This window comes from Sinocyclocheilus anshuiensis, unplaced genomic scaffold (assembly GCF_001515605.1).
Source record: "Sinocyclocheilus anshuiensis isolate Anshui unplaced genomic scaffold, SAMN03320099.WGS_v1.1 scaffold18, whole genome shotgun sequence".
Classification (NCBI taxonomy): Eukaryota; Metazoa; Chordata; class Actinopteri; order Cypriniformes; family Cyprinidae; genus Sinocyclocheilus; species Sinocyclocheilus anshuiensis.
Genome location: NW_015546047.1, coordinates 281,126 through 292,661, shown reverse-complemented (window position 1 = coordinate 292,661; position 11,536 = coordinate 281,126). Strand labels below are relative to the sequence as shown.

Here is an 11,536-nt window from a genome sequence, read left to right as displayed (position 1 = left end):
AATTTCCATCGCTGCAGGGGGGGGGAAACCAGGAAACAAAAACTTTCAAAAAGGCGGAAAGAACAAAAACGAGGAGAAGGGGCGCCGCTTACTTTTGTTTCGGTCCGGTATTCTGTCACGGGTGCACTGCTGAGCGGAGTCAGGAGCAAGGAACGGAGAGAGACGAGGAGTACATCAATCCAACTGGGTTTAATTCACACAAAGGAACACTCACGCAATACATCTAGACATAGACATGACATGAACATGAACAATACCGGACCCTGGAGCACACACAGGGAACACTATTTATACACACAGGAGGAGGGGATGACGAGACACACCTGGGAGCAATGAAACATCATGGGAAACACCTGGGACAAATTAAACATGAGAAAGGAAGGCACATGAGGAAAACAACCACAAAACACGGAACAGAGTCTGACAAGCATAGTTTATGGTAGTTGCAAAAAGATGCTGACACATTTAGAGGGGCATCACACAATCTTATGCTGTTTATTTGTGTGTGTGTGTAGATTCATGTAGTTAATCTGACTGAAATCACTCTGAATGAATGCAACTACAATATCGCCCCCTGCTTTTTGTCCATTGTAAACACAAGCTGTTCTGTACAGATCTCACCTGCTTTTCTGGGGAATCATGCTCTTTCACCATCTTTTCTCTTTTATCCATCAATCATTGTGTCATATAACTGTTACGAACTGCTGATTTGTATTTGCTCTTCTATTTCAACCCCACAAGCCTGAAAAGGCGTGAATGAAAAAGCTGCAAGAAAGATTAAAAATAATAATAATACTTTAATAATTTATACATTGGATTTGCTTCTTTTTGCAATCCAGATTGTTGAGACTGCAGCAATCCCATCCCTCACAAAAGAGCAAGTGATGCCTCCAACTATTGTGGCTGTGAGTTAATGAGCACTCAGTAATTTTTCCTCATTAAAAACTTATGTACACATGAAAGTATTAGTGTAAGTCCAATATAACTACTATTTTGGCTAGTATAAATTATAGAGTGCACCAATATGTGTCAGATAGCTTGTAAAGTTTAAATATTTAATTCTGTTTTGACTTTGTCCAGGGTTTGAAGAATGTGACTGTCACCGAGGGAGAGTCTGTCACTCTGGAGTGCCAGATTTCAGGCCACCCTACCCCAGCCATTATGTGGTTCAGAGAGGATTACAGAATTGAGAACTCAATTGACTTCCAGATCACTTATGAAAACAGCTATGCCCACTTGGTGATCCGTGAGGCCTTTGCTGAAGATAGTGGCCGCTTCACTTGCACTGCTACAAGTGAGGCTGGAACTATCAGCACCTCTTGCTACCTGCTTGTTAAAGGTAACAGATCATGAAATTTGACTTGTCTTAAAATGATATGACCTGTGTGATTGCAAACTGATTTGTACTGTTCAATTTTCATCTTCAGTGTCAGAAGACATTGAAAGTCGGGAGGATTTTTCTACTGTCTCTGAACACATTGAAATGCCTGCAAGACAGTAAGTTAATGGAAATCTTTGTGGTGTTATACTATATTAAATAGTATAATATTTGCAGTCTGAATCCTTGGTGTTTAAAAACAGGGTTACAGTTGAAGCCAAAGAGGAGACCATGTCTGAAATAAGTGCTGTCTCCGAGTCTGTGGAGGCTGGAGCAGGTGTTGCCCCATTCTTTGTGAAGAAACCCACAGTACAAAAGCTTGTGGAGGGAGACAGCATAGTCTTTGAGTGCCAAGTCGGAGGAAGCCCCAAGCCTCATATTTACTGGAAGAAGAGTGGAATTCCACTTACTACTGGATACAGGTATGTTTTAAACTGTACATATATACACTTTGTAATGTGAATTGTTTGTAACTCATTTTTACCATACTTTTTTTCATTTCTGTGAGTAAAAAGTACTCAGACTTGTTTATAATAAATAAGTGGATAAACAAATGATGTGCTAGTTTTATGTCTATTGTGACTAGGTTTTTATGTATTTTCTTCTGTTTTAATTCAGTTTCTATGATGCAAATATGTTAATATGAAAAAAAACTCATGCATCTTCTAGGTACAGAGTAGCCTACAATAAGGACACAGGAGCATGCAAGCTTGAGATCTCCATGACATTTGCTGATGATGCTGGAGAATACACCATCTTTGCTAGAAACCCACTTGGAGAGATTTCTGCTTCAGCCATGCTGCTTGATGAAGGTTAGTTTTCTGGGTGGCTTTATTATAAATGGCAATAGTATGTTAGTTCAAATGCTAATAGTGTTTTTCTGCATTTTACAGAGGCATATGAGCTATATATGAAGAAACAGGAAGAGACATTCAAGACCGAAGTAACTACTATAATAGAGGAGCCAAAAGTGGCTGACATACCTGTTGTTGTTGAGACTGTAACTGAGAAAGAGCAGATTCTCATGCAGAGAAGGATGGCTCAACAAACCCAAATAATGCAGTCCTTCATTTCAGAGCAGGTATGAAAGATTTTAAGCTGCTAAATCCTATTTTAAAATCATACATCATACATGAAAACCAACTTAAGTCACAAAGTGTGAGAATGAATCTTACAATTAAATTTTGTACAGGAGTTACAAATATCTAACTTGGAGCAAAGATTCATCCAAGAAATTGAGTTCCGCTTGCTGAAGATTACTTACCAGGAGCTGGTGATTGAGGATGGGGAGCAGTTGGATATGAGTGTTTCTGAACATGATGCTATTTATCCAGTCTTTAATACTCCAGTTAAAAGCTACAGACTCAGGGAGGGAATGAGTGCAACTTTTCATTGCAGGATGACAGGGACCCCTCTCCCTAAGGTAAGATTAAATTGTTATGTTTAAACGTATTCAATATTCATTCAACTAAGTTAGTATAACGTTTAAGCAATATCACTAGCATAACTGCTATTGTACTGAATATCATGAATACTTGGCCTGTCAAAATAGAGGAATGGAACGAACTGTTATATTATTTGAACTATAGATCGTCTGGTACAAAGATGGCAAGCGTATCACACATGGAGGCCGTTATCAGATGGAGGTTCTGCAGGATGGTAGAGCCAGTCTGCGCCTTCCAACGGTGCTGTCAGAAGATGAGGGCATTTATACTGCTTTGGTCAGTAACATAAAGGGTAATGCTGTCAGCTCTGGAAAGCTGTATGTGGAGCCAACTGGTATAGCACAAACACAGCTTCCTCAGCCAGGGGCAGTTCAAAGAATCAGGTAGGTTTTGACTTCTCAATCTGAGAAAATCACAGTTTGTAATATCACTACAGCAAATTACATGATATTGCAATAAGAGTACTTATCAGATCAAGATATTAAAAATACTTAATTTTTCAGGTCCACATCACCACGCTCCACAAGTCGTTCTCCTGGTCGATCACCTGCTCGTAGACTTGATGAGACAGACGAGGCCCAGCTAGAAAGACTCTACAAGCCTGTGTTTGTACAGAAGCCATCATCCTTCAAGTGCTCTGAGGGACAGACTGCAAGATTTGATCTGAAAGTAGTTGGGAGACCCATGCCTGAAACTTACTGGTTCCACAATGGTTAGTGATAACTGCATATCCCAGTTGTGTAGGAGGTTTTAAAACAATGGACATTCTTTTATTGCCATGGCACGACAACTGTACTTTTTCATCACAGGACAACAAGTGGTCAATGACTACACCCACAAGATTGTAGTAAAGGAGGATGGAACTCAGTCAATGATTGTGGTTCCTGCCATGCCTCAGGACTCTGGCGAGTGGACAGTTGTTGCTCAGAACAGAGCTGGAAAGACAACCGTATCTATGACTCTCACTGTTGAAGGTACGATGCTACATACACTACAGTTTCATTTAAAGAATGACTTTCTGTAAAACAGTCACTTCAGGCCAACTGCATTCTAAAGCATTCTAATGGCATTTCTTCAATTTTACATTTTTGTCATGTTTAGCCAAGGAAAACTTGGTGAGACCACAATTTGTGGAAAAGCTAAGAAACATCAGCGTTAAAGAGGGTACTTTGGTTGAGCTAGCTGTTAAAGCTTTTGGCAACCCCCTTCCTGACGTTGTTTGGCTGAAGAACAGTGACATAATCTCCCCACATAAACACCCACATATTAGGTAAGTTTTCAATACTGAAAATATACAGGTGTAAGTAAATAATCAAAATGTTACTCTCTGTGATGATGTGCATGCTGTAAAAAATACATTTCTGTATTACAGTTAACTGAATTTACTTGTTTATTAGGATTGAGGGTGGTAAAGGCGAAGCTCATTTCAAGATTCCATCATGTACAGGATCTGATAGCGCATGGTACACTGCTACTGCTATCAACAAAGCTGGCAGAGATACCACACGCTGCAAAGTTAACATTGAGGTGGATGCAGTAATGCCTCAGCCTGAGAAAAAGCTTATCATTCCCAAGGGAACTTACAAGGCCAAAGAAATTGCTGCACCAGAGTTAGAGCCACTGCATCTTCGCTATGGTCAGGAACAGTGGGAAGATGGTGACCTCTATGATAAGGAGAAGCAACAGAAGCCTCACTTCAAAAAGAAGCTTACCTCAGTCAGGCTGAAGCGATTTGGACCTGCGCACTTTGAGTGTAGACTGACCCCTATTGGTGACCCGACCATGATTGTTGAGTGGCTGCATGATGGCAAGCCATTAGCAGCTGCTAACAGACTACGCATGGTCAATGAGTTTGGCTATTGCAGTCTTGACTACGAAGCTGCTTATTCCAGAGATAGCGGTGTCATTACTTGCAGAGCCACCAACAAGTTTGGAGCTGACCAGACCTCCGCTACACTAATTGTTAAAGATGAGAAAAGCCTTGTTGAGGAAACCCAGTTGCCAGAGGGAAGGCGAGGACAAAGAATAGATGAAATGGAGCGTATTGCACATGAGGGTGGCCCTTCTGGAGTTACTGGAGATGATAATCTTGAAAAGACTAAGCCAGAGATTGTGTTACTTCCAGAGCCAATCAGAGTTACGGAGGGAGAAACAGCTAAATTCCGCTGTAGGGTAACCGGCTACCCTACCCCAAAAGTTAACTGGTACCTCAATGGACTGCTCATCCGCAAGAGTAAACGATTCAGACTTCACTTTGATGGTATTCACTACTTGGAAATTGTAGAAGCCAAGCCCTATGATTCAGGGGATGTCAAAGTTTTGGCTGAAAACCCTGAAGGTGTTACTGAGCATCTTGTAAAATTTGAGATTCAGCAGAAGGAGGACTTCAGGTCAATCTTGCGTCGTGCACCTGAGGTTAAGGCTCCTGCTCCTGTACCAACACAAGAGCATGGTAGAGTCTCGTTTGAGGTTGTCAAAGCTGAGAAACCATCTGAGACCTCTAAAGAACCCAAGGAGGTGGTTAAGCTGAGGAAAACTGAGAGAGTAATCCATGAGAAATTAACAGAAGAAACAGAGGAGCTAAGAAGCAAATTTAAGCGTAGGACCCAGGAGGGCTACTATGAAGCAATAACTGCCGTAGAACTTAAGTCCCGCAAGAAGAATGAGTCCTATGAGGATATGCTGAAGAAGAGGAAAGAAGAACTTCTTCATCACGCAAAAGAACTAGGGCCTGATGCTGAGAGGAAGAAAGAAGAGGAGAGTAAACTCACCATTCCCAAAGTCAAACCAGAGAAAATTGTGCTCTCTCCAAGCATGGAGGCTCCTAAGATCATAGAACGGATTCAGAGCCAGACAGTTTGCCTGGGAGATGAAGTACACTTCCGCTGTAGAGTCACCGGTAAACCAGATCCAGAATGTCAGTGGTTCAAGAATGGTGTCTTATTGGAGAAGTCAGACCGGGTTTACTGGTATTGGCCAGAGGACCATGTCTGTGAATTAGTGATCAAAAATGTCTTAGCTGAGGACTCAGCAAGTATAATGATCAAAGCCATGAACATTGCTGGAGAGACCTCAAGCCATGCTTTCCTACTAGTTCAAGGTAAAACATTTTACCAACTTGTTGCTGTTTGCATGTTATCAATCCCATAAATGGTAAACGTAATCTTCAGTCATTGTTCTTTGGCTTTGCTTTTAGGCAAACAAGTTGTTTCATTCACACAACTTCTAGAAGATCAGAATGCTAAAGAGAAGGACACCATGGTGACCTTTGAATGTGAGACGAACGAGCCATTTGTGAAGGTCAAATGGATGAAGAACAATGCAGAAATTTTCTCAGGTGACAAATACAGAATGCACTCTGACAGAAAGGTGCACTTCCTGTCAGTGCTGATAATTTCTATGAATGACGAAGCAGAGTACAGTTGTGTGGTTATTGACGATGACCACATAAGAACCAGTGCCTCACTTTATGTTGAAGGTCAGTACAACACAGTTTAATCTTCTTATACATCAGGGTTTTAACAGTTTTGTGCAGTTAATTATTTGGTCTAATTAAAAAAAAAATAAATAAATGATGTCTTACACAGGTGCACCACTTGAAATTGTAAAGAATCTTGAGAATACAGAAGTACCTGAGACATACTCTGGAGAGTTTGAGTGTGTTTTGTCCCGTGAGGATGCTGAAGGCACCTGGTATTTTGAGAACAAAGAAATCACTCCTAGCCTCAAATATGTTGTGTCTGCACGTCGTGGTCGTCATAGTCTTTCTGTGAAAGATGTTAGGAAGGAGGACCAGGGAAAATACACTTTCAAAGTGGGAGATCTTAAGACAAGTTCCTCCCTTAAGATGAAATGTGAGTACGAGGCAACCAAGATTAAAGTATTTAAAAGCATTTTTAGGCTACCACATTTTCTAGCAAAACTTACATCGGTTGTCATATAAATCATACTTGAATATTTTTTGGTTCACTTTAGTGCGCCCTGTGACTCTGATGCAAGGTCTTTCTGACCTGACAATCTGTGAGGGTGATATTGCCCAACTTGAGGTGCGATTCTCTCAGGAAAATGTTGAGGGCTCATGGATGAAGAATGGCCAAGCCATTTCTGCTTCCGATAAGATTCACTTGGTCATTGACAAAGTCACCCATAAGCTTCTCATTGAGGATGCCAGTAAGGATGATGCAGGAATGTACTCATTTGTTGTTCCTGCTCAGGACATTTCTACAAATGGAAAGCTAACAGTTCAAAGTAAGCCACCTATTAACTCTAAATGAATGTTCAATGGGTTATCAAACATTGATTTCCATTTTCCTGAGGATAATGAGTTTTTTATTAATCATTTTGTTTCTTGCACAGCTATTGGCTTCTTGGCGCCACTAAAGGATGTTTCCACAGTGGAAGGCACTAAAGCTGTTCTTGAGGCTAAAATCTCTGCTACTGATATAACTTCAGTGAAGTGGTTTCACAACGACAAGCTGGTGACAGCAAGTGATAGAGTCCAGATGGTTGTCAAAGGATCTAAACAGAGACTGGCTATTAACAGGACCTACGCATCAGATGAAGGACAGTATAAACTGATTGCTGGCAAAGTAGACTCAACCTGTAAACTTTCTGTCCAGCGTGAGTGTCACTCAAAATTTATTTTATTATATATTCCTTTTCTTGATGTAATTGTTTTAAAATAATTGGTAATTATGTCATTGTTCATTGTGTTTTATAGCTATATCTATTGTTAAGCACATGGAAGAGCGTGTTTGCACTGAGACCCAGAATGTCACATTTGAAGTGGAGGTATCTCATCCTGGCATTGATGCTCTCTGGACTTTCAAGGGTCAACCTTTAAAGGCAGGTCCAAAGTACAACATTGAGAGCAAAGGTACACACTATAGCCTCACTGTTTTGAATGCCATGAAGGATGAGGAAGGAGAGTACATGTTTATGGCTGGTGAGAAGGAATCTAGAGCAAGACTTATTGTATCAGGTATGTAGACATTCAAATTGCTTTTTAAAAGTACATACTTTTTTGCCACCACGATATGGGAAACATGTCACTTGTCTTGTTTTGATGTTTTATTTTTATAGGTGGTGCTATAAATAGGCCACTCCATGATGTGACTGTAGCAGAATCCCAGACTGCTGAGCTGGAGTGTGAAGTTGCTAATCCTACTACAGAAGGCAAATGGCTTAAAGATGGTCACCCTATTGACTTCAGCGATAATATCATGAGTGAAAATAATGGTGCTGTCAGACGGCTTGTCATCGTCATCACCAGGCCACAGGATGTTGGAGAGTACACCTACCAGGTGGCAAACTCCAAGACATCTGGCAACTTGAAGGTTGAAGGTAAACCGTGCGTCACAGAATAGTTTATTTCATCTGTTAGAAGTTATTTATATGCAATTTCTTTCTTTTTTTAATTCAAGCTGTTAAAATCAGGAAGACAATGAAGAACCAAACTGTTACTGAAACCCAGGAGGCAGTGTTCAGTATTGAACTTACCCATTTAGACGTGAAAGGATCCCAGTGGATCAAGAATGCTGTTGAGATTCATCCAAGTGATAAATTTGAGATAACTGTCCAAGGCATGGTTCACTCCCTGAAGATCAAGAACTGTAACACCCAAGATGAATCAGTCTATGGGTTCAAACTTGGAAAACTCTCTGCTAATGCCAGACTCAATGTTGCATCTGTTAGAAGTTATTTATATGCAATTTCTTTCTTTTTTTAATTCAAGCTGTTAAAATCAGGAAGACAATGAAGAACCAAACTGTTACTGAAACCCAGGAGGCAGTGTTCAGTATTGAACTTACCCATTTAGACGTGAAAGGATCCCAGTGGATCAAGAATGGTGTTGAGATTCAACCAAGTGATAAATTTGAGATAACTGTCCAAGGCATGGTTCACACCCTGAAGATCAAGAACTGTAACACCCAAGATGAATCAGTCTATGGGTTCAAACTTGGAAAACTCTCTGCTAATGCCAGACTTAATGTTGAAAGTATGTTTTTTTTTTTTATATCTTTCAAGTACTAATTAATTAAACCTGTCTGCTGTTGTTAGATGTATTTCAATACCCTTTAATCTCTTTTTAGCTATCAAAATTGTGAAAAAACCAAAGGATGTGACGTCACTGCTGGGTGCCACTGCTTCATTTGAGCTGAGTTTGTCCCATGATGACATCCCAGTTCAGTGGATGTTCAATAATCAGGAGCTTCCGCCAAGTACAAATATTAAAATACTGTCTGAGAGGAAAGCCCACAAACTTATCATTCAGAGTGTTGAAGGTCGCATGGCAGGTGAATACATTGCTGTGGTTGGGCATCTGCAGTGCAGTGCACATCTTCAAGTTGAATGTAAGTGTTTTGAGAATTAAAAAAAAAAATTAATCAGGAGCTTCCGCCAAGTACAAATATTAAAATACTGTCTGAGAGGAAAGCCCACAAACTTATCATTCAGAGTGTTGAAGGTCGCATGGCAGGTGAATACATTGCTGTGGTTGGGCATCTGCAGTGCAGTGCACATCTTCAAGTTGAATGTAAGTGTTTTGAGAATTAAAAAAATAAGTGTTCACCTTAAATGTGAAATTTGGCATTCTAAATATGTTTTGGCTTTCTTGTATATATTCAGATTTGAGAGTTACCAAACCTATGAAGAACATTGAGGTTCCAGAGACCCATGTGGCAACGTTTGAATGTGAAGTTTCTCATTTCAATGTTCCATCGATCTGGCTGAAAAATGGAGTTGAGATTGAGATGAGCGAGAAGTTTGGCATTGTGGTGCACGGCAAACTTCATCAGCTGAAAGTTATGAATGCCAGTCAGGAGGATGCTTCAGAATACACATTTGTGTGTGGAAATGACAAAGTGTCTGGTAACCTGACTGTAAAACGTGAGTAATACGTTGTCTGTAAACTTGAAATAAATATAAAATTACTATATACAGCATATTCACAAATGCATTTTAAAATCTTTCAGCAATTCTGATCACATCCATGCTTCAAGACCTCAATGCTAAAGAAAAAGACACGGTTACATTTGAGGTGACCGTCAACTATGAAGGCATCATCTACAAATGGCTGAAGAATGGAGTAGAAATCCGATCCAGTGATAGATGCCAAACTCGCTGCAAACAGTTCACTCACTCCCTTACTATTCGAAATGTTCACTTTGGGGATGGGGGAGACTACAAGTTTTTGGCTGGATCTGCTGAAACATCTGCAAAACTCTTTGTTGATGGTTAGTTTTGTTGTTATATTTACAGCTGCCTTTATGTAACTTACCAGATTGGCTAACAAAAATATGTTTTCCAGCTCGCGTGATTGAATTCACCAAGCACATTAAAGATATCAAGGTAACTGAGATGTTGATGGTTAGTTTTGTTGTTATATTTACAGCTGCCTTTATGTAACTTACCAGATTGGCTAACAAAAATATGTTTTCTAGCTCGCGTGATTGAATTCACCAAGCACATTAAAGATATCAAGGTAACTGAGAAGAAGGCTATATTTGAATGTGAGCTCTCTGAACCCAACGTCCCTGTGATGTGGATGAAGGATGGGCAGGAACTTGAGATGTCTGAGAGGTATATCTTCACTTTTAATGTCATATACACTGCAGATAAATTATATTAAAAAAAATCTCTTAAGCGATATCAGTATTTACATTATATTGACATAAAATTTTAAGACTTACTTAACAATAGTTTTTTCCTTGTTTAAAGAATAAATCTCACTAAATTTTGATTGATTAATGCTGAAAATAAGAGAAGTGCAAGTTTTAGGCCAAGATTTACTAACCGCTTGCGCCAGGTTATCTGCATCAGATTATCATCTGCTCTGCTTTATCCTACGCTAATTTGCGCTGCTCTTGGTAGATTGTGTTGGTCATTCTGAAAATGTCTGCGTCTGTGTTCTTTAATTTACACATTGTCAGTAGATCAGCCGCAGAACTGTTATGAATGTGCGGTCTCACACCAATTTGCCCTGTATTGTAAATCTGGCCTTTAGTATATTATGCACTTTTGGTTCTTAAGTATAATTAATCTTGTTTTAAGGATATATCTATAGTTTTACTGCAAACAAAAAAAAATTACTGATTAAGTGATATTTTTTTGCAGTCTTTATGATGTCAACTCTGTCCATAACTTCCCTATTATTGTAGATTCAAAGCCACCACTGACAAATTCCTGCAGCGTTTGATGATCCAGACAGTGCGCATGTCTGATGCTGGAGAATACTCTGTGGTTGCTGGTGCAAGCGTTTCCAAGGCAAACCTCATAGTGGAGGGCAAGGATGTCCGCATCTCTGAGCCTGCTGAGAAGGACATCACTGTAACTATCCTTTGTCTTACAGTCAGTTGTTAAATATTATCTATGTTCCATGGCGAGACTTTTTTTCTCTCTTTTTTCATGTTTTCCAGGTGGTTGAGAAACAGAGGGCTACATTTGAATTTGAAGTGAATGAGGATGACATTGAAGGCCGCTGGCTGAAAAATGGTGTTGAAATTCAATCTTTTGATGAGCGCTTCAACTATGTGACAGTTAGAAAGACACATCGCTTGACAATCACTGAAACTTACAGAAGTGATGCTGGAGAATACACTTTCATTGCAGGAAAGAACAGGAGCACAGTCAATCTGCATGTCCAGAGTGAGTGTACAGTTCGGATATCTATAAATATATATAAATAAATTAGTGCTGTCAAACGATTAATCGC

The 11,536-nt window shown here is 39.8% G+C and overlaps 1 protein-coding gene across 1 annotated transcript in view; it reads left to right on the top strand.

The window, feature by feature from the left end:
• LOC107698997 (titin-like) overlaps positions 1-11,536 on the top strand; it is a 137,585-nt gene that overhangs the window by 5,075 nt on the left and 120,974 nt on the right. The window contains 25 exon segments of the mRNA XM_016500136.1: positions 840-905; positions 1,081-1,339; positions 1,428-1,497; positions 1,582-1,800; positions 2,048-2,190; positions 2,272-2,459; positions 2,571-2,801; positions 2,968-3,206; positions 3,327-3,535; positions 3,633-3,797; positions 3,925-4,093; positions 4,221-5,923; positions 6,020-6,301; positions 6,411-6,677; positions 6,799-7,071; positions 7,180-7,443; positions 7,544-7,804; positions 7,906-8,166; positions 8,558-8,821; positions 8,916-9,176; positions 9,451-9,711; positions 9,798-10,058; positions 10,266-10,404; positions 10,983-11,151; positions 11,241-11,469. Of these exon segments, the coding sequence (XP_016355622.1) occupies positions 840-905; positions 1,081-1,339; positions 1,428-1,497; positions 1,582-1,800; positions 2,048-2,190; positions 2,272-2,459; positions 2,571-2,801; positions 2,968-3,206; positions 3,327-3,535; positions 3,633-3,797; positions 3,925-4,093; positions 4,221-5,923; positions 6,020-6,301; positions 6,411-6,677; positions 6,799-7,071; positions 7,180-7,443; positions 7,544-7,804; positions 7,906-8,166; positions 8,558-8,821; positions 8,916-9,176; positions 9,451-9,711; positions 9,798-10,058; positions 10,266-10,404; positions 10,983-11,151; positions 11,241-11,469 (6,853 nt within the window).